The following is a 22,328-nucleotide window of genomic DNA, read 5'->3' on the forward strand; positions in this document are numbered from 1 at the left end:
ACCGTGACTCGAACTATCATTGGTTGCATCATCATCGTCATTCCATTCGGATGAGTGGATATTGGATTCGGGTTGTACCTATCATATGTCCCCTAACCGGAGTGGTTCTCGATTTAGTAGAACTAAATGGAGGAGTTGTTTATATGGGCAATGACAATGCTCAGAAAGCTGTTGGGATAGGTTCAATCCAATTAAAGAATCAAGATGGATCAACCGAGTTCTAAGCGATGTTGATGCGTGCCCGGTTTGAAGAAAAATCTAATCTCATTGGGAGCCTTGGAATCCAATGGTTCGGTTATTACTATGAGAGATGGGGTTTTGAAAGTGACATCTGGCGACTTGTGATATTGAAGGGCATCGGAAAAATAACTTGTATTACTACCAAGGTAGTACAGTTATTGGAGCGATCATTGCAGCTTTAAGCAACAAAGAATTGGACTCAATGCGGTTGTGGCATATGAAGTTGGGACATGCCGTGAAAAATCCTTGCAAATTCGCAAAGCAAGGATTGTTGAAAGGTGCAAAGGCTTGCAAATTAAAATTTTGCGAGCATTGTGTTCGGGAAAGCAAAAGAGAGTGAAATTGAGATCGCTATCCATAATACAAAAGGTATTTTGGAATATGTTCACTCAGATGTGTGGGGCCTTCCAAAACACTTTCGTTGGGAGGAAAACACTACTTTGTTACTTTTGTTGATGACTTTTCCGAAGAGTTTGGGTGTATACCATGAAAACTAAAGATGAAGTGCTTGGAGTTTTTCTTAAATGGAAAACTATGATCGAAAACCGATCGGCAAGAAAATCAAGCGGCTTAGGACGGACAATGGAGGAATATAGAAGTGATCCGTTCTTCGATGTGTGCCAAGAGTATGGTATTGTTCGACACTTCACGTTAGGGATACACCACAATGAGAATGGAGTGGCAGAGCGTATGAATCGAACATTCTTGGAGAAAGTTCGATGTATGTTGTCCAATCTTTGGGTTGGGCAAGCAATTTTGAAATTTGAGGTCATGTGACATCTGTTGGCCATCTTGTTAATCGTTGCCATCATCTGCATTAGAAAGAAAAACTCCTATGGAGGTATGGTGCGGAAAACCGGCTCTGATTATGATTCCTTACATGTGTTTGGATCCACCGCATATTACCATGTGAAGGAGTCAAAGTTAGATCCGAGGGCAAAGAAAGCTCTCTTTATGGGAATCACTTACGAGTGAAAGGATTTCGTCTTTGGTGCTTAAGCACAAAGAAAATGATATGTAGCAGAGATGTTACCTTTGATGAATCGCCACATTGAAAAAGGTAGCAGATGAAGATATTCAGACAAGCGATACTCCACGGCGGTGGAGTGTACTCCAAAACAGTGGAGTTTGAGCGGATGGGGATTTGCCCGATTAATAAGTCTAATTCTCCACCACAATGGAGGAATTAGAGGTTGAAGAGGTTCGACCCAAGAACCATTAAGTACACGAACCGATTCAGCTTGCAAGGCCAAGGAGAGAAATTCGTAAACCTGCTCGATTCTTCGATATGGTGGCCTCACGCCCTTCCGTTGTTGATGATGATATTCCTATCACTTATCAAGAAGCAATGCAAAGCTTAGAAAGTGATAAATGGAAAAGCGCCATGGATGAAGAAATGCAATCTCTCCGAAGAACAATACTTGGGAGTTGGCGCAATTAGAAAGGTAAAAGGGCAATCGGATGCAAGTGGGTATTCGCAAAGAAAGATGGATCTCCTAGTAAGAAAGATGTTCGCTACAAGGCAAGGTTGGTAGCTAAAGGCTACGCCGAAGGAGGAATTGACTACAATGATGTATTTTCCTTGTTGTGAAGCATTCTTCCATTAGAATTTTGTTGGCCTTGGTAGCACAGTTGAATTTGGAGCTAGCTCAACTTGATGTTAAAACGGCTTTCTTGCATGGTGAGTTAGAAGAGAGATCTATATGACTCACCGAAGGATACAAAGATCTTTGGTGGTAGAAATTGGGTTTGTAAGTTGAACAAATCGCTATATGGATTGAAGCAATCCCGAGGCGATGGTACAAGCGATTTGATAGCTTTATGAAAAGCGTATACACAAGAAGCAAATATGACAATTGTGTGTATTTGCGAAGTCGATGACGGATCTTTCATTTATCTACTCTTGTATGTTGATGATATGTTAATCGCTGAAGAGCCAAAAGAGATAGATAAGTGAAGGCTCGGTTGAATCAAGAGTTCGAGATGAAAGATCTAGGTGAGGTCAAGAAGATTCTCGACATGGAGATAAGTAGAGATAGAGAGAGGCAAGCTTTGTTTGAATCGAAGCAATATCGAAAAAGGTATTACAATGTTTTGGTGTAAATGAAAACACTAAACATGTAAGTACCCACTTGCTTCTCATTTGAAACTTAGTGCTCAATTATCTCCGAAAATTGAAGAAGAAAGAGAATATATGGCAAAAGTCCCATATGCTAATGCAGTTGGGAGTTTGATGTATGCGATGGTGTGTACGCGGCCGACATTTCACAAGTTGTTGGAGTTGTGGCGGTATATGCATGATCTCGAAAAGGACATTGGCAAGGTGTGAAATGGATTTTACGGTATCTTGAAAAACCGTAGATGTTGGTTTAATTTTTGAGCAGGATGAAGCACTTGGTCGGTTTGTAGTCGGATATGTTGATTCCGACTTTCTGGTGATTTAGATAAACGTCGTTCAACTACGGGTATCTGTTTACTCTTGCTAAAGCCCAGTGAGTTGAAGTCTACCTTGCGATCTCTGATGGTGTGTCTACTACTGAGGCGAATATATGGCGATTCTGAAGGTCATTAAGGAGGCTATTTGGCTTAATGGATTGTTGAAAGACTTGGGAGTTGTTCAAAGTCACATTAGTCTATATTGTGACAATCGAGCGCTATTCATTTAGCGAAAAATCAAGTCTATCATTCAAGAACCAAGCATATCGACGTAAGATATCACTTTGTGCGGAAGTCTTTGAAAAAGGAAAATTCTACTTGAGAAGATTCCGACAGCAGATAATCCGCAGATATGATGACCAAAGTGGTAACAACAATCAAGTTTAATCATTGTTTGAACTTGATTAACATCCTGAGAATTTGAGCACCTTCAGTGTATGGCGCTCGAGCGCATTTGGAGGCATTACAAAAGATAGCTTTATCGAATTTGGGGAGTTGAAAGAAGTGAAGATGTGATTATCCTAATCAAATCTTCAAGGTGGAGATTGTTGAAAAGTCAAAAATGGTGGGTGGTGGGAGGTGCAATTGGCACCGAAAGAAAAAAAGTGGCAAGCAACTTGTTTAAAGTTGAATGGGATAATTGCAATTTTGGTCCCTAATTTTTAGGCCATTTGCAAGTTAGTCCACGAGCCTTAACTATAAATAGGTCTAACCATTTCTCATTTCAACCATCCCAACCAATCTTTCTCTCTTAGTTTTCTCTCTTCTCCCATTTGAGAATTCTTAAGGAATTCTATTTGTTTGTAATATTTTGGAGATAGTAAAGTTATCATCCGGTGTTAGTGCGAGGACGTAGGTATAATTTACGAACCTCGTTAAAACTCTTGTGTTCTTTCTTGTCCTATTTTTCTTTCAATATTTGAGGTATAATAGTAGTATTTAATTGTCCTATTAAATTACGATAGAAGGAATATTCTGACTAAGGAAAGACTTGGTATTTAAGAGATCCTTGTGATCCACCTCTCTTCCCTGGGAATTGAACTTTGTGTGATTTTTTAGTACAATAATTTACACGCTTCTGACCCTATTGAAACAACACCTATTACCTGCAAAGATCTTCCAAACCAAAGACAACAAGTTACCTTCCTTAAATTTATTTGTAAGGTACTCCAAAGTAAAGGAATATTTATAATCATTAAATTAATAAAATGATTGATTATAATAATTCTGCTTTTCAATTATACCCTTTTGTAAGTAAGATTGGTCAACTAAAAACATTTTACTAGTAGATAGTGAGAGATCTCTTTTTCTTATTCTTCTTCAATTTTCTCTATCAGATACGTAATCGGAGCCGCCATCTTTCTAGGAAGCACCTCGTTGTGACATCTGCAAATGCAGCTTCAACACTTTCAGGCATTAAGGTATTTTCTTTCTTTTCTCAAATCTTTTACTTTTTTAAAAAAAATTCATTTTCTATATGAATTAAATTTACCGATCGTTTTTATTTTACTCTCAGAAAGAAAGCATTTTGGGATTTAGTTTTTGAGTTCTCACTTCTCAAAAATGAGCGTTTTGACTAAGTAGAGCTGTAGCAGAGCCATGAATCCTTGGGTTCTTCATCTCCAAAAACTGGGTCTCAAGCTTAAGTGTCCTCCCCGTTTGAACTTGTTTAAGCGGCCACTGTTGCTCCCTTGCAGTAGTGGAATCTATAGAAATTTGGGTTCTGCAAACAATCTCATTCCATTGAAGATGGGTAGGCAAAAAGGAAAATTTTGATAAGTGCAACATTCAAAGACGTGCTACAGATGAACAATAAGATGGGGTTGATTTGCTATGATCAGTTTGAACAGAAGATGCATGTCCACAACTTGTGTATTGAATGGGCACCTGGAACTATGCTGACTTTCTTTTGTCAACTAACTAAAGAATGACAATAGTTGATTCTTTTTAGCTAGAAAATGATCACTAACTTACTAAGCTTTCTCTTTTAGAAGTTACAACTTGCGTTGAGGTGGAATTGAATGAGCGATGCGTTTACTAGTAATTAATATAAAAACAGCAGTGATGATAAGATTAAATACTGTAGTAATTCTGTAGTGTGAAATAAAAAGTAAACTAAATATATTGCACCGCACCCTACTGCCTATCTAAATCAACCCTTAAACTCCTTTCTTTGTATTGGAATAGTCATACGAGCTCTTTTGAGTTGGACTGTATTGTTGGAGAATTGATTGAAATGTAAATGTTCTGTGTTTGGTACGCCAGGGAAATATTATTTCTATTCTCAATAAATAAACATGAGGTTTTCCATTCTTTTAATTGCTGATTCAGAGTTCATTTGAAGTTGAGTTTTGAAATATTTTTGATGAGCGGACTATTTTAAAAGAAAGAATATAAAAGAGTGTTGTTTCATAAGGATAACATGAATGTGGTTAAAACCATTAAAGATAAATAATCAACAATTGTGAATTCAATATTGGTTAGAAGAATCAAATAAATATTAAAATATGAAACACTGTAATAATTGAACTGCTGATGGGATTGTAAAATTGATCTCTAATAATAAGAAATGTGTCTAAATTTTGAGAAAATTCTTTAAGGGATTTTGCAAGACTTATGTTGAGATAAAACAAATGAATTTTAATTTCTAATAATTTAGTATAAGCACTTTGAATTTGGTGAAAATCAATTTCTCCAAAAATCAATCCATCTTTCAAAATCCACTTTCCAGAATTTTTTTCACTCTAACAATAACAACCTAGGTAATTTAAGTAAAATTAAGGGTTCAATACCTTTTCCTTTCCCTTGCTCGAAAAAAATAAAATAAATAACACTAATTATTTAATTATTAGTAATATTAATCAAATAAAAATATAAAATAATGTAAAATTACTTTAATTTTTAATTTTATATGGTACAAACGAATTAAAAATTGAACTTAAATTATAAAATTTACATAGAATATTAATTAAAATTAAATACTTGTTGGATAAATAATGATATAATAATATAATATAATAAAAATAAAATTTATTCTTTATTGAATTATCTATTTATAATTTTATATATTTTAATATAGACTGAATTTTGCACACCTATCCTACGTAAAAGAATAAAAACCGCAGGAAGTGTTTGTTTCGCATGAAAATGTCGCGCCCAAAATAGTAAAATACACCTCAATGCACCAAATCAAACCCTAAAACCCTTCCATTTTGTTGCCACCAAAGCGTTCTCCCCCCCACCCTTAAACCCTAAACCCCAGAAAATTCGAAACCGAACTCCTTTCTTACTCTACAATGGCAATGTTCTCACTAGCTATCAGAGCTCGAGCCAAAGCTAATCCTCTCCTAACACGGAGAGCCTTACATTTTCGCAACTTTTGCAACGGCCGTTTTGGTTTATCGACGTCGGAGTCCAACCCACCTGACCGGCCAGTGGCGGGGACCAAGTTTCTCGAGTCTTTCAAAGAAGAGTTCGAAATTGGATCTCGGGTAATTTCGCTTGAAACGGGTAAAATTGCTCGTTTTGCTAATGGGGCCGTTGTTTTGGGCATGGAAGAGACCAAAGTTTTGTCCACTGTTGCTGCCGCTAAAGGCGACGCTGTTCGAGACTTTCTACCGCTTACTGTAAGTAATATTATTCAATTTTGTCTTCTCTTTTTCTTCCTAATCTAGGGACAATTTGAACATCTTTAATGTTTTAGTTTTCATTTTGGGTTAAATTTAATCTTGGGTCATTGTTATTTAATAATGTCTTGTTCCATACAAATGTTCTAAGTTTGCTCAGCTATTTAGGTTCTGTTTGGATTGTAATTTTGCTTTTTGATGTTTACTTTTTGATTTTAGTTTTATATATGGCGTTCTTTACTTTCTATTGAAACAAATAGAAAATAGAGAAAGCATGAACCTTAGTATGTCCTTGAAGAGGGTTCTAATTATGGGTGAAAGAGCAAGTTATTGATTTTTTAAAGGGATATGAAATCTGGGTTTGCAGAATTGTGCTTGGTTATTTGTTTATTACTATTTGGTTATTGCTTCATCAGAAGTTGTTCTATAAAGAGTAGAAAGCTAATTTATGATGAAAACATGACCTAAAATCAAACCCCAATTTTAACATAGTTATTCATATAAAAGTAAAACCATGTATTTCCTTGTGTAGAAAATACAATTTTTATTTTTTAGTTCTTATGAGCTTATATTTTCTGATTTTGCATCTAAATCAAGATTTTTTTGCATTTTGATCTTGTAAGCAAGAACGCCCAACAAAATTAATAAGGGGCTCTATTAACTATTGAATAGTAATTGGTCATTTGGTTATTCATGGAGTAGACATTTCTTGAATGTTAGGGGCTTGCTAGTGTGTGGTCTCATTGGGAATTTTCTTCTTTTAAGGTTGATTATCAAGAGAAGCAATTTGCTCAAGGTCTGATTCCAAACACATTCATGCGGAGGGAGGGTGCTCCAAAAGAACGTGAACTTTTATGTGGTCGTCTCATTGATAGGCCCATACGGCCTCTTTTTTCCGCTGGCTTTTACCATGAGATCCAGGTGTTGTTACTTTTCAGATTCAAACATGTGCATGTATAAATATATTTCAGTTGTCAATTTGATTGGCATTGCCATATTCAATAGGTAATGGCAAGTGTTCTTTCTTCTGATGGCAAACAAGATCCAGATGTGTTGGCAGCTAATGCGACTTCTGCTGCTCTTATGTTATCAGATATTCCATGGGGTGGACCCATTGGAGTGGTACGGATAGGGAGAATTTGCGGGCAGTTTATTGTTAATCCAACAATGGATGAGGTATAAACATAAGCTTTTGTTTAGTTATGGATGCTGATTAAGGTGCCTCTTTTGTGATTATTATAGGTAGTCTTAGGTCAAGTGTAGAGTTTTGACTTAATTGTAATTTCCGACTTACCTTTTGTTTTTTATATATTGTAATGAGTTAGTTGTTAGATGCTCATCGTAAAGTTATCTCATTGCAAAGTTCTTGCTTATGTAGGACATGTTTAGTTGTGTCATTATTAATTCATGGTGTTTACCTTCTTTGTTTACCTCGTGAAGTAAATCATCTGGTTGGAAACTAGCTAATAACTAAAACACTTATTGGAATCATGGCTAGTTAGAAAGGCATATTGTAGGGGCAACTAAAGGTAAAGACTGGTCTCAGTGGCATGTGGTATAGTTTGTTTATTTATTCAGGTTTACTCATACTGCTAGCTTTTCTTAAATTCTGGCGGATTGTATGAGATGCTATTGTTATAGTTGGACCATGTTGGGATGGTGCTTTCAGTGTAGCTCTTATAGGCTTTTAGCAGATGTGGAGTTGCTCAAGATTGCTTTGGATGCTTATATGAACTTTCAATTTCCCCACCTCCCTTCCCTTAGGATCTGGATTAAAAATTTTTTTCGTTCAGTTTTCCCTCAATTGGTATTCCCTTATATTTCCCTGTTTGTTGTCATTTCTTGGGTTCTGCTCTGGTCTCACCTTGATGGTCCTTTGATACAATTTTAATGTGTCATGCACATTGTATATAATGCTATTTATTGTTATTTGGCGAGGAAAGTTGTTACAAGTTTGTCTAACCTATATTGAAGTTGCTTTTAGGCTTTGTAACCCCTGTAAATCTGGTTACAATGAATATAGATCTGTCAGTTACCCTCCTCTGATAAGTCCTTATTTGATGTGGTTCAGCTTAGTTTAAGTGATCTCAACTTGGTATATGCATGTACGAGGGACAAAACCTTGATGATTGATGTGCAAGCTCGCGAAATCACTGAGAAAGATTTAGAAGCTGGTTTAAGGCTGGCTCATCTGGAAGTGAGTCACAGGCTTGTCATAAACTTTTCTTGTGTATCAATTAATGGAAAATGGCTTTAAGATAGTTTATTGATTCAGGCAGTTAAATATCTGGAACCTCAAATCAGACTGGCTGCAAAAGCTGGCAAACAAAAGAAGGAATACAAATTATCGATGGTCTCAGAACAAATCTTTGAGAAAGTTAAAAAGCTGGCGGAAGCACCAATTGATGCTGTTTTTACAGATCCTTCCTATGGAAAGGTGATTACATTTCTCCTTTCACCTATCTTTCTCTAGATATGAAAATGTTACTTATATACACAGATTCATTAGAGTTTCTTGTTTTTAATTAATTTATTTTAATGTATTATTGGGTTTCATGCTGTGGTAATTTGTAATAATATAGTTTGAACGTGGCGAGGCTTTAGAGAAGATAACACAAGATGTAAAAAGTGCACTTGAAGAAGAATGCGATGAGCAAAGCTTAAAAGTTCTGCCAAAGGTTGTGGACACTGTCAGGAAAAAGGTGAGCTCTGGATAAAGCTGTTAAATGAGTTTCTTTTTCATCTTTTTGGCTTGACAAAAGATTTGATTGCATAACAAGTATAACTTTAGACTTTTGGTGATCTTGAGCAATCTTCTAGTTTCTGATGATAAGTAAATGGGAATTTAAACTTCCTTAAAACTGAAGAAGGGGGATGAAAATTGGATGAGTTTTGCTTCACTCTTATATTATTGCCTATCCTTGTTCTTGAACCTCTTGAAGTTGCCATAGCTCAAGTTGAATGAAAATATCAGGTTGTCCGCAAAAGAATTATTTCTGATGGATTTAGACTTGATGGAAGACATCTTGATGAAGTTCGGCCAATATACTGTGAGGCTGGCCATTTGCCTATATTACATGGATCTGCTCTTTTTAACCGCGGGGATACTCAGGTTAAGGAACAGTTATCCTTGTCTCTACTTCTACATTCTAGATATCCGTAGGTTTGACCTTTCTTTGTAGTGGAGACTTATATTTGATGTTTTATTTCAGGTTCTTTGTACCGTGACACTTGGAGCACCTCAGGATGCCCAACGCTTGGACTCCTTGGTTGGTCCCCCAACGAAGCGCTTCATGCTTCACTATAGTTTTCCACCGTTTTGTATCGATGAAATTGGTAAACGAGCTGGCTTGAACAGACGTGAAGTAGGGCATGGTAAACCAATTTCTTAATCACAAAATATGTGTTGTATGTAAAAACGTTTTACCATTTAGATGAGCTTTTGCTTGTCTCTTTTGTTACCCTTAGGAACTCTTGCGGAGAAAGCTCTTCTTGCTGTATTGCCTCCTGAAGATGATTTTCCATACACTGTTCGAATTAATTCTGAAGTCATGGCTTCAGATGGTTCAACATCTATGGCTACTGTTTGTGGAGGTATCAATTTCACTCTGTAAATCAGTTATATTTATTTCCTTTAAACTTTTAGCCTGATGGGGTTTCTTAATACAGGCAGTATGGCTTTGATGGATGCTGGCATTCCATTACGAGAACATGTTGCAGGTGTTTCGGTCGGTCTTGTTACTGATGTTGACCCAGAAAGTGGTGAAATTACGGAGTATCGTATATTGACTGATATTTTGGTGAGATGTTTTACTTGACCAATTTTGGCATATTGTTTAGGTGACAGATCTTGGTTGCTTTTATTTTATTGAATAATAAAACCTTTAAAAAGATGTTAGAAACCAACACTAGAAACTTTTCTACCTTTGATTATGTATGGAGTGGTTTTTTTCTTCATTCTCTTATTAACTTAATGATTGCCTCTAGTTCTAAGGAGTATGGACCAAGGAGTTAGCTACATGGTACCAAGGTCTTGTTGATAAATACTTTTGTGACAATAATGTGAAGTTGGTAAAGTTCATTAAAACAGTGATTTCTCTAGGGTCTTGAAGATCATCTGGGAGACATGGATTTCAAGATTGCTGGGACAAGGAATGGAGTTACAGCAATTCAATTGGATATAAAACCTGCTGGGATTCCTTTAGATATAATATGCGAGTCTTTGGAGCCTGCACGTAAAGGACGCCTTCAAATCCTTGATCACATGGAACAAGAGATTAGCGTGCCTCGAAATCAAGATGATAGAAATTCTCCTCGTCTAGGTTCAAGTTTTGATTATGTTTGTTAGCTTTTGGTTTTGTACTCAAGTAGCTCAGATACTCTGCAACAATTGATTTTATACTCAACTGTAAATAATGCTCTGTGATGCAGTAACTTTGAAGTTTAGCAATGATGCTATTCGGCGATTTATTGGGCCTTTAGGTGCTCTCAAAAGAAAAATTGAAGAGGAAACTGGTGGGTGTTGAACTTGAAAAATATTTTGCATTTGGTTGGGGATGTAATCTGATTTTGGTTGTGGTTAAGTTTTTTGATCATTTCTGCCATGATGGTACTCTTCCTAGAATAATGATATGAACTATTCTTGTAGTTCATAATTGTTTCCTTCGTTAATACCAGTCATTGAGGATATAGATTTTCACTCTTCACATTGGACATGGAAGAGGATTTATTTTGTTAGACTCAAGCATCAGTTGGACAGCTATGAAAATTATATTTATGCTGAAGATTAAGTAGTTCTTTTCAATTATGGATGACTGAAGGACACATCTTTTGAGTACTTTGCTGATTACATTTTATTGCTGCAAATTATTGTTGCATATTGTTCATTCAAGTTGATGCTTTTCAAAATTCAGGTGCTCGGATCTCTGTTGGTGATGGGACAATTACTATAGCTGCTAAAAATCAGGCTGTGATGGAAAAAGTGCAAGATAAGGTATTCATAGCATTCCTTATTTTAATTAATGTCCAATATTCCTGTAGTTTGTTTTAGATATATGCAAACCTTTTAATACTTATTCATTGTACTTATTACTTCCAATTCTAAAAGTCGTTGAAGGCTTTTTTGCAAATTTAATGTACTATAATATCAGTACTCACTTTGGCTAGCTAAAAGTAGACAATTTTTTGAGGAATGGTGATTATTTTCAAATTTAAATGCTTGAACCTTTTTGGTATGCTGCTTCAATACTTCCTGTCTATGTTGCTCGGACTCGGGTACAGATTTTGGGTGCTGCTTTGTTTCTAGATGTCTTACTCAATTGTCTTGAACTTAAGACAAGGGGTTACAACAGAAAAGGGTCCAAGATCTGGACACATACCATTCACTCTAGGATTAATTTGGTCCATCTTGCTGCTAGTTTACAATATCATGAGCTTGCCTGTTCTTCATGCTTTATCCTAATTAAGTTCCTTGAGTGATCTTTTGTGCTACAGGTTGATTTCATCGTTGGCCGTGAAATCGTAGTTGGAGGAATCTATAAAGGTATTGTGATGTCAATTAAAGAATATGGTGCCTTTGTGGAGTTTAATGGTGGACAGCAAGGTCTGCTACACATTTCTGAGCTATCACATGAACCGGTAGGTGACAAAACATTACCATTGATTTAACCATTACTTTTTCTAAATGCCCTTTCAGCCTTTCTGATTTCGAGGTTTTGGATGTGGTTCTCTCTTATTGGTTTTTTGGCTCATATATATGGTTGCTCAGGGTCTTGGTCATTTATTTAAGTTTGAAGGATTGGTGAACTTGATGCTTTTTGTTTTGCTCTCAAATTGGATCGCTATTTAATAACTATAATTCACATTAAGCATGTATCTGGTATGATAATCAATTTTTGCATCAGTCAACATGAAAAAAATTCAGAAACTAATGAGAACGCTTCAGAATACTTATCCATATTATGTTTAGGGTTTAGGCATGTTTTTAATGGATGGTTTATTTTATAAAGCTTTTGAGTCAATATGGAAGGCCACACCAACTTACATGTATCTTTCATCAGGTGTCTCGTGTTTCAGACGTGGTGTCTGTTGGCCAGCAAATTTCTTTGATGTGCATAGGACAAGATGTTCGTGGTAATATAAAATTATCTCGTAAAGCAACTTTACCCCGGCCTGAATCCGAGACAAAAAGTGTAGTTGAAGGATCTGCTCCTGTTACTAAAGAAAAACCTAATATTTGGGCATCACCTGAGAACATGTCAAAAGGTGAACAGCTGGAGTCCACTCTCGAGGAGCTGGTGCCGAGTAAAATGGAGAATACTGAATCAAACCGATCCGCCTCTTTAATGCCATCAGTAGTAATTCGAAGTGCTGCCGAGTGTGACGAGGAGGAGAAGTCTGCTGGTTTGAGTAAGACTTCCAAAAGTGCTCCTAAACCAAAGGGCACGTTGAAAAAGGGTAGTAAACAGAAAAAGATCCAGTCTTCTGATAACATGCCTGATTTGTCTCTCAGTATTATGTTATCGGAATCCTTATCCCGAATGGGAGGGAATCAAGAATTTACTTCTCAAGATGAAGATGAGGCTAATCTGAGTGATCAGAATGACAAGGAAACTGGTGGTAACACTCCAGTGACACCTCAAAAACTGAAGCTAGGAACAAAAGTTACTGCCAAGATTTATCAAATTCGAGCACGTGGTTTAGTTCTCGATTTGGGTGGTGGAATTCGTGGCATGTACAAGTTTGAGGTACGGTCCTTTTTTTAAGAAAAAAATCGTCTCTTTCCATGTACCACCCTTTTTCAAGTATGGCCTTTTATTATCATTTTTTGGTTGGCTCAATTCTAATGTTCTATGTTACTTGGGCATCTGTGTTTGATACAAGCATGTGTCTAACACGAGAATATTCAATTTTTTCCAAGTTTTTTTTATGTATTTAGAGAGTTTTTGGAGGGTCATTTCCCCATGCTTGTGTCTGAAAATATGTTGAATACAGGTGTTGGGACACTGGTACTTCAAGAAAAATAAAAAGTAGAAGCAACATAGCTAATGTTTTAAAACCATTCCATTTTCTTGATAGGTGCTCTATCAACTTACAGTTTAATTATTTATTTAGTTGACTTTGGCAAATCTAGATGATGATGTCCAATCATCGTACTAGTGGAATTTGTTGACCTGTTTTATCTCGGCACCCCGTGATCTCTGCTCTCTTTTAGATATTGGTTGATTAATTCAGGTCTTGTTCTAATTTTCAAGACCATCCCATTATCGGTTTCCTTTCTATAGACAGCTGCTCAAAAGAACATTTCTTTGTTAGAAATATCTGAGTTGTGGTTGCCACACTGAGTATATTTGCTTCAGCCTTTGAACCTGCTAACCTATTTTCATTTCCTTGCAGTCCAATGGTGAGAGGGAGTTTACTGTAGGTGACGAATTGCTAGTCCAATGTTCAAGTTTTACAAGTAAAGGTATCCCGGTCGTGTCTATGGTGGATGAAGAATGATAGCACATTGACAGTCCTTGCTGGGAATAATGTTCTTATAGATGTAGACGAGATTGGTGTTCGATGGATATTCTTGTTCCGATGGCTGAATATTATTGAATTATCGACACTGTTTTGGTGAACAAGCATCTGCAAAGGTGGATCAATGAATATAAATTTACCCTGAAGTACACGAGGAAGCTTTCTTGGTGGCTGTACAAGCAAGGTAGTCTTTACAGCTGGGCGAACCATAATACTTCAAAGATTTCATTTTTCGTTTTTTGCATGACATACTTTTGCATGGGCCCTGTACGATGCATGGTTTGCACTCTTAAACATCGGGGATTTTGAAATTTTGGAGAATAGACTGTATTTGGGAATTTGAAGATATAGAGGAAATTGTAGCTCCTAACCAGATTAGGTTCATTGATTATGAGGTTGGATCCTTCATTGTTGGTATATAAATATTATGAGTCGGGCGTAACAATGATTGTAACTTGTGAGCAGGGTTATTGTACCGTATCGATATTGATAAAATTATTGAAGATATTACCTTTGTACTGTTTTGATTTTTGTTGCCCGAGATGCAATCTTTCTCCCTGTTTAGAGCCCATGTTTGTAAGGTGTGCCAAAAGTTGAACTTGAATTAAAAACGAAAGATGTGCAATTTTTGGTCTTCCAAACTGTCTACTAATGCATAATTAATTTTTTTTTTTTTGTAATTTTGTTTAATCACAGGAATCAAATCACTAGCAATAAGGGTTTGATTCTTTGAAATCCTGGGTTCCTATTGGAGCCAACATAAAGCTGTTAACCCTCTTTCAATTTCGAGCAATAACATGCAAACGTTAATTAAGCCTATTTCTTTTAACTTCAATGGCATATTATAGCTAGTAGTGTGCATGGGTCAGGCCGGGTTCGGGCCGGGCTGGGCTTAGATAAATTTTAGGCTCATTTTTTAAGCTTGGCCCGGTTCGGTCTGAAATATGGCCTTAAAAATTTATCCAAGCCCGGTCTAAAATAAAATTGTTAAATCCGAGAATGGCCCGCCCATATTAATTTTTTAACTTATTTCATTAAATAAAAATTATAAAATATAATAAATCATTAAATATATTTAAAACAAATATTAAAACAAGAAAACAAATAAAAATTATATTAAAACAATTTTTAAAACAATACGAAATTGAAAATATAATAAAAATTGATTATATTAAAATAAAAATAAAATGTAAATATGATTAAAAATAAAAAAAATATATTTACTATTAATTTGGGCCGGGCCAAGTCGGGCTTGGGCCAAAAAAGTTTTACCCGAGCCCGGCCCGTTTTCTAAACTAGCCTCTTTTTTTTGCCCAAACTCATATTTCGAGCCTATATTTTTACCCGAATCCTCCTATTTTTTAGACGGGCCTTCGGGCCAGGTCAGGTAACCCAGACCATGCACACCTATAATTATAGCCGACAATAGAAAGATACAAAACCTTGCCTACCCTCTTCCGTTAAATTAAATCCCACAAAGTTCCTAGCTCAGAAGAGCCTTAGCTTTGACAGTTCCGGGAATGAAAGTTATTGTAGGGAGACTAGAACCTGGCAACTCAATTCTCCGATCTTACACCAAGAAGCTCCCAATCCTCTCCCTAAATGTTTTAGCTATAGCTGCAACAACTATATATCATGGCACCCTTATATACAGCCCTTAACTGCCTGCTCAAATTTTGCCAATGCAAGGTTCCACGATAAATTAAAAATGTACGATGCAGCATACATCATCCTTGAAATCTAGATCATTTCTGTGAGTTAGGAAAGATTAGAATGTCGGAATATGTTTAGGATCCGTCATTTCCGATCTCAAGAGCTCCAAGATATCATGAATCTCTGCTGATTTCAAGTGTGTTCCATCTTCCGAATAAAAGGAATGCAGATGGCTTCTCACCTCAATCCAACTGAAGCCAACACTCTTTTTCAATCCCTTCTCCCTCATTAGTTTCCTAATATTTGAAACATCAATCCATCTCCCCGCTGAAGCATATATCTTGGACAACAAGATGAATCCAGCGGAGTTTTTCTCTGCTAGTTCGACAAGTTTTCTAGCTGTTCTCTCTGCTATCTCCTCGTTTCTGTATGTCTTACAACCACTTATTAAAGCTGCTAGTGCACTAGCTTCGGGTTGAAATGGCATGGAGTTAATTAATTCTTCAGCTTCAGATAGGCGTCCAGATCGAGACAGCATATCCACAACGCACGTGTAATGTCTTCCCTTCGGCCTTATACCATATTCCAATTCCATTGCACCAAAGAACTCGAGTCCTTTATCGACAAATCCGCAATGAGAACATGCAAATAGAACTGATAAAAGCATGAGTTCGTTAGGAGCAACAGAGGAATTTCTTTTCATTTCTTCGAACAAAGCAAGAGATTCTTTTGCAAAACCACTTTCCGCTAGACCTTGAATCATAACAGTCCATGAGAACTCATTTCTCTCCGACATTCTATCAAAGACCTGCTTAGAGTTTTCAATATCTCCACATTTTGCATACATATCAGTTAAGGCAGTGCCCAAGTAAACATCATATTGAAAACCAAGTTTTAAGATCTTTCCATGAACATCCCTGCCTTTCTCTAACGAGGTCAGACTTGCACAAGCACAAAGCACACTCGAAAAAGTGGGCTTTGTCGGAGTCTCCCCTGACAAAAGCATCTCATTGAAAACTTCGAACACCATATCGAATTGCTTATATTCTACATAACCACCAATAAAAGCCCCCCAGGAGATGTTATTTCGAGCAGGCATGTTATCAAATAAATACTTAGCTTCATCCATTTGACCATTCGTACTATAGCCACCGATCATCGAATTCCACAAAACAACATTTTTGTTTTCGATCAAGTCAAAAACTAGCCGTCCGTCTTTAGTTTCCCCACACTTACAGTACAAGTCAACAAGAGAGCAAGCAATAAAAAGATCTCCCTCAATCCCGATTTTCATAACATGTGCATGAAGGTTCTTTCCTGCTTGTAAACTCTCAAGGCTAGCCAATGCACAAAGAATACTAGAGAAACACGAGATTGTCGGCTTAAATCCTTCTCGAACCATGTTTCGAAAGAGTTTCAGTGCCTCTATATGATCGCCATACTGACTATACCTCGCAATTATTGCACTCCAAGAAACTTCATTTCTTTGTGGCATCTCATCAAAAATCCTCCTTGCCTCTCCCAACTCTCCCCTCTCGACATACATATCGAGTATTGCTGTCCAAGAAACAACATCTCTTGTTTCCATTCGATCGAACACCCTCCCAGCCTGGTTAAATTCATGCATTCTTAAACACAATGTTATCAAAGAGTTGGAAACCGATACATTATTCTCGAACCCGGTTTTAATTATCAACCCCAAAACACTCATTCCCAAATCAAAATCACCCATTTCTATACATGCGCTAACTATAGAACTAAAAGTAACTTGATTTGGCTTAACACCAGATTCAAGCAATCTTACAAAAAGCTTCAAACCATGAAAACTTGACCCGTTTTTAACGAACCCAGTAATTGCGGCTGTCCACGAAACCACACTTTTAAATGGGTTCCTTTCGAAATACCACATTGATTCTTCCAATCTTCCATATTTCATTAACCCTGAAATCAATAACGTCCATGTAATATCGTTTCTTTCAGGCATTTCGTCGAACACTTTCCGTGCTTCACTCAAATTCCCCAACTGAATATTAGCCTTAATCAAACAATTTTGAACAACTAAATCGAACCCATTAAAGTCCTTTATAATCTGATTAGCTTCAGGCAATTTCCTGAATTCAAGGTACATTATTAATAACTTGATAGCTATACATCTCTCTGATGAAACACCATTCTTGAGTAAATGGCAATGGAAGACAGTTCCTCCAGCAACCAAGCCTTTGTTTGAGAATATCTTTAACAAAGAAACACATTTTTGAATATAGGAGTTGAAGCTTTTGCTTGGATTCGTCAAGAAAAGGTTCTTCAACGCAGTTTTCATCCCACTAAAAGCTGCGAGGGAAACAATTTTCTTCTATGAAATTTGGTTTCTATTTAGAGGAGAGATTTCCACGTGTTAAGCTACGATTGGTTGTTGGAATGAAAAAAAGCCATTTAAGAAAAGGTTAAATCACTTTCTGGATTTTTAATTACAATTTTTATGGGACTGAATATTTCTTCTTTTTTCAAATTATTCACATTCGACTCAACTTTTTTTATTAGCACTGAATTTAGAAATTATTTTCATGAGTTTGAATTTTTTATATTATTCATTGAAAATTCTAAAATTCAAGCTACAATTATTAAGTTAAAATCTTACTAGATCAATTGTTAAGTTCAAGATTTAATTTAAAAAATTTAGATCCCAATATAGAAATAATTGATAAGTTCAAGCCTCAAATGTTGATTTAACCTTAAAACAAATATCTTTTTTCTTTTCAGCTGAACGAAAAATATCTCTCCATATATAACAATCTTATGAGAAAAAAAAAATAGAAAACTAAAAGAAGAAAAGAAACACCGTGATAAATCAATAATGATAGCCAGTGGGGTTCCAATTTACGAACTATCAGTCCCAAAAAGTTGTAATTTTTATGAAAAATTCAGTTCAAGCAAATCAAACCCAAGGTAAATTCCATGAAAATCTTTCAAAATTTTGTATAAACTAAAAGATTTATGATTGATTCCTTTTTTTTTTTTTTTTTTTTTTAAGGTTGTGGCCGAAATGGAGTGAAATAAGATGTTGTAGAAACCAAAAGATTGGAGGAAAATCAAAATCAAAATCAAAGAAAAACTACTATGAGTTACTTGGAATCCCTTTCGATTCTAATATGCAGCAAATTAAAGAAGCTTATAGAAAGCTGCAAAAGAAGTATCATCCTGATATTGCAGGCCAAGAGGTTAGTTCACTTCCTCTCAATTTCTTATTCTAAATTTTTATTAAATTGATAGCTTTCTTTATTCAAAAACTCGAAAGTAAGTGTTGGATATGGATCATATTTTCATTCAAATGATTTCTATTGTTAAAAGTTTTGATTTTTGCCTCAATATAGTGCTCACTTTTATTGTTAAAAGTATCGTGGTGCCACTATATTAAGAGCTTAAATCGCATTTTGCCCCTTTTACTCAAAAAAAATGAGAAATTTAGCCTCAATTTTTATATTGAAGACCAATTGGTCCATTCTTTTAAATATCTATTTATATTGTTAAAAATAGGTGTCACACATGTGCCTCTTACTGATGTACACTGACAAATTTATAACTAATTTATTTTTTTATCTAAGAGCAAAATACAATCTGACTAGTTTGCATGGTATTTTATCATAGGAGGACTAATTCGCTCTCCTACCTATAATATTGGGAACTTCCAAATGGTTTAACTATCTATTTCTTATATTAATGGTTTGAATTTAATACAAATTTTACTTTTGTAGTTTTGATGGGTTAATTTTGTTATATTTGTTTAGGGACATGAATACACTCTAATGCTGAATGAAGCCTATAAAGTACTGATAAAAGATGATCAAAGGAAGGAATATGATGCTTCCATTGGTTCAATGAAAGCAAAATTTGGAAGCAATGTATCTGGTTTTAGCTCTTGGAAAGGGCCCTTAAGACCCCAAGCTTTATTTGTTGATGCAAACAATTGCATAGGTTGTTCCATTTTAACCTATTTTTATGTCCTATTTATTGCAAGTTTTATGTTTATGTTCCAAATTCCAGCCTAGCTCCATTGACATCCACGTTTGCAGGTTGCAGGGAATGTGTCCACCATGCAAGCAACACATTCGAAATGGATGAGGCTCTCGGATGTGCTCGAGTTAAGGTTCAATATGGAGACGATGATCGTAAAATCGATGTAAAGAAGCATGTTAATGTTGTGTGTAGAATCTAATTGTTGTAAAAATGCATAATTTTGGAACCAAGTTTTTGCAGGTTTCAGTTGATTCATGCCCAGTGAACTGCATACATTGGGTGGACAGTGAAGAACTGGCAGTGCTTGAGTTCTTGATACAACCTCAGCTAAAGGAAGGGTATGGAGTATTTGGTGGAGGTTGGGAAAGGCCCTTAAATGTATTTATGGTTGCTAAGGCTTTCACCAAGCAGTTAAAACAACAAGCTGAGGCTGCTCAAGGACAACACAAAAATGGTAATAAAATTGGCAAAAATTTTTCATGGAAATGAATGCATTCAACATTCTATTTTGTACTTGTCTCATCCCATTGCCATCCATAGCTTTAATCTCTACATTAATGAATTCACTGTTGTATATGGTTTATGGTGGTAAAAGTCCTGGACTAGGCCTCTACTAAAAAAAAAAAAGGAGGTAAATTAGTCTCTATACGTTATATCAAAGAGCAAATTGATCTATTTGTTAAGAATTTCAACTATTTTTACGATTAAAAATTGGTTCATGTAAATAAGCATGGGGTGTATGTGGCATGCCACATGTTACTGTCTGATTATTTCGTCAATCATGTCAGTTTTTAACATTACAAATGTATGGAATTTTTAACAAAACGAATCAATTTGCTCTTTGATCTAACGTACAAGGGCTAATTTGTCTATTTTTTAAATAGAGAAGGTAAAATATAATCTGACTCCTAATACAGGACCTCCATGATACTTGTACTGGTTTATGGTATTTGTTTATCTGGTTCCTTTAACTGCTGCAGGGAGAGTGAGATCAGTTGAAGAAGAAGAGACCCCTGCTCAAGCTGAGGCTCGAGCCAATGCTACCATGAAATTGAACATGGAAAGATTCAACAAAATTTGGGGTAAATTTAAACAATTTTTTATAATCTAATATAGGGATTTGAATGACGGTGTAAATTGCCTATATGGATATGTTAAAATCTAATGTCAACATATGATTATTCTCTCTTTCAATCCATAATAAACTTATTTAAAAATCTAATTTTTATCTAAATTCAAAAAAATTTAAATAATAAAATGAGGACATTTGTGGTGGAGTTTTAAATTTTCAATGGGAGTTAAAAAGATCTTCATGTTTCCTAGTTATTTATTTAAATATTAATTACGGGCACATGATAGTTTTTTTTAAAAAATCAACTTATGAAGTTAAAATAATTTATCATTAATATACTAAATAGTTATCTTAAAAGGATGAAATCTATTTTTAAATAAAGATTATTACTGTATGGGAATAACGATACAATATACGTTTGAATTAACCGAACTTGAAAATGAAATTCGAATACATATATATCTATACGATTTGTTGAAAAGATGCACATGCATATCGATACAATATATTTTGATGGGTGTAAAATATGACTTAATCCAGTAAATATCTCAATAATATGCAAAAAAATAATAATATAAAAATTCAATTACTCTGTTGTTTTAGTCTTAACTTGATTAATATTGATATTATTATTAATATAGGAGGACGTGAGTTCTATTCAGTGCGACTAACTTCGAAAAATTCATCTAAAACCTTACAAAAACCTATTTAATTTCACTTAATGTGATTTCTATTATAATTTTGATGTTTTATTTTCAACTTACAAACATCTAATCACTTACTATAATCCAACAATAAAACAAAAAAAAATTAATCTGTCTCCCCCAAGAGTAAGATTGACGTGAAACAAAAGAAAAATAGGTGGAAAAATGTTGAAGTCTTAATTTTAAGAATTGAAATGTTCTTGAATGATGATGAAATCAATGAAAATTATATTTTGATGAAATGTGATTTGAAGATTGAGAGAGAATTGAAGAAAAAATTTCCTGATGAATCTCTCAAGCATGCGTGAAATGAAGAACGGGATAACTGTTCCCACCTACCATTTTTTACAAATGGGTTATTTGCTAAAATGCGTTTAGAGAGTAATTATCACATAAACCTTTTCTTATGTCCAAAATCATGTTTCTAACTTTTAGACATTTGACGACCCTTAAATTTACTTTTTATTACAAAATAGTCTATACCTCAAATTACTAATTTTATGATTCTAACAAATTTAACAATAATAACTAATGTAAATTCACTTATATCAAATTATAAAATTAACACAAAAATTGTTTTCGGAAAACCTCGCAGTTTAAATTCTCAAAATGTCACGAAATTTTGATACCAAAATTTTGAGATATTACACAAACATCTATGATCCTTTCTTCTCCACACAAATGTTTGCCTTTATTTGTGAGTAGTGTCATGAACAGTTATAACTACAATCATATTTGCCTATTTTAACCTTAGGTCTCTTGACATCGTGAAGCATCTTGGTTTTGATATGCCTAAGTACTCCACAATAATGACACACGTTCTTGTGACTATGGTTCACTTGCTTGTTTGTATGGATCAGCATCGCTTTCTTAGAGCATTATCCATGATCAGTGTTATTTGTAGCTTTGACAAACATTGTAGGAGTCTGTACAACAACCTTTCCTTTCTTTTTGATGTATCCTAGGGCATTCTTTCTTGAGATTTTCTCTCAACAATTAGTATTTCATCAAGTTTCCCACTACTAGTATTTAATTCATCCAACATAGACTAAGTTCCTTCCA

The 22,328-nt window shown here is 35.3% G+C and overlaps 3 protein-coding genes across 3 annotated transcripts; 2 read left to right on the top strand and 1 right to left on the bottom strand.

Annotated features, from left to right (window-relative positions):
• The first annotated feature begins 5,767 nt into the window (after nucleotides 1-5,767).
• Nucleotides 5,768-14,458, top strand: LOC108454078 (polyribonucleotide nucleotidyltransferase 2, mitochondrial). The gene is made up of 16 exons (XM_017752390.2): nucleotides 5,768-6,302; nucleotides 7,068-7,223; nucleotides 7,308-7,478; nucleotides 8,374-8,499; nucleotides 8,578-8,739; nucleotides 8,885-9,004; nucleotides 9,277-9,414; nucleotides 9,515-9,677; nucleotides 9,771-9,896; nucleotides 9,972-10,102; nucleotides 10,405-10,624; nucleotides 10,734-10,817; nucleotides 11,216-11,295; nucleotides 11,796-11,939; nucleotides 12,362-13,048; nucleotides 13,698-14,458. Exons 1-16 carry the CDS (start codon nucleotides 5,973-5,975, stop codon nucleotides 13,800-13,802), a joined length of 2,943 nt encoding a protein of 980 aa, XP_017607879.1. The 5' UTR covers nucleotides 5,768-5,972; the 3' UTR covers nucleotides 13,803-14,458.
• A 452-nt stretch (nucleotides 14,459-14,910) lies between these two features.
• Nucleotides 14,911-18,021, bottom strand: LOC108456153 (pentatricopeptide repeat-containing protein At2g13600-like). The gene has a single exon (XM_017754751.2). The coding sequence runs from the start codon at nucleotides 17,794-17,796 to the stop codon at nucleotides 15,592-15,594; it is 2,205 nt and encodes a 734-aa protein (XP_017610240.1). The 5' UTR covers nucleotides 17,797-18,021; the 3' UTR covers nucleotides 14,911-15,591.
• Nucleotides 18,022-18,223: 202 nt separating this feature from the next.
• On the top strand, nucleotides 18,224-20,707 carry LOC108455849 (chaperone protein dnaJ C76, chloroplastic-like). The gene is made up of 6 exons (XM_017754409.2): nucleotides 18,224-18,422; nucleotides 18,508-18,694; nucleotides 19,262-19,448; nucleotides 19,547-19,653; nucleotides 19,731-19,944; nucleotides 20,471-20,707. The coding sequence occupies exons 1-6, from the start codon at nucleotides 18,331-18,333 to the stop codon at nucleotides 20,599-20,601; spliced, it is 918 nt and encodes a 305-aa protein (XP_017609898.1). The 5' UTR covers nucleotides 18,224-18,330; the 3' UTR covers nucleotides 20,602-20,707.
• Nucleotides 20,708-22,328: the final 1,621 nt, after the last annotated feature.

Source organism: Gossypium arboreum, chromosome 9 (assembly GCF_025698485.1).
Source record: "Gossypium arboreum isolate Shixiya-1 chromosome 9, ASM2569848v2, whole genome shotgun sequence".
Classification (NCBI taxonomy): Eukaryota; Viridiplantae; Streptophyta; class Magnoliopsida; order Malvales; family Malvaceae; genus Gossypium; species Gossypium arboreum.

Excerpts from the sequence above, each read along its gene's own strand:
- LOC108455849 (XM_017754409.2), top strand. The coding sequence starts at position 18,331 with ATGATAGCCAGTGGGGTTCCAATTTACGAACTATCAGTCCCAAAAAGT. Across the intron at positions 18,423-18,507 it reads TCAAGCAAATCAAACCCAAG|GTTGTGGCCGAAATGGAGTG; the intron begins GTAAATTCCATG and ends TTTTTTTTTAAG. Across the intron at positions 19,449-19,546 it reads TGATGCAAACAATTGCATAG|GTTGCAGGGAATGTGTCCAC; the intron begins GTTGTTCCATTT and ends CCACGTTTGCAG.
- LOC108456153 (XM_017754751.2), bottom strand. The coding sequence starts at position 17,796 with ATGAAAACTGCGTTGAAGAACCTTTTCTTGACGAATCCAAGCAAAAGC.
- LOC108454078 (XM_017752390.2), top strand. The coding sequence starts at position 5,973 with ATGGCAATGTTCTCACTAGCTATCAGAGCTCGAGCCAAAGCTAATCCT. Across the intron at positions 8,500-8,577 it reads TAAGGCTGGCTCATCTGGAA|GCAGTTAAATATCTGGAACC; the intron begins GTGAGTCACAGG and ends TTATTGATTCAG. Across the intron at positions 9,005-9,276 it reads TGGACACTGTCAGGAAAAAG|GTTGTCCGCAAAAGAATTAT; the intron begins GTGAGCTCTGGA and ends TGAAAATATCAG.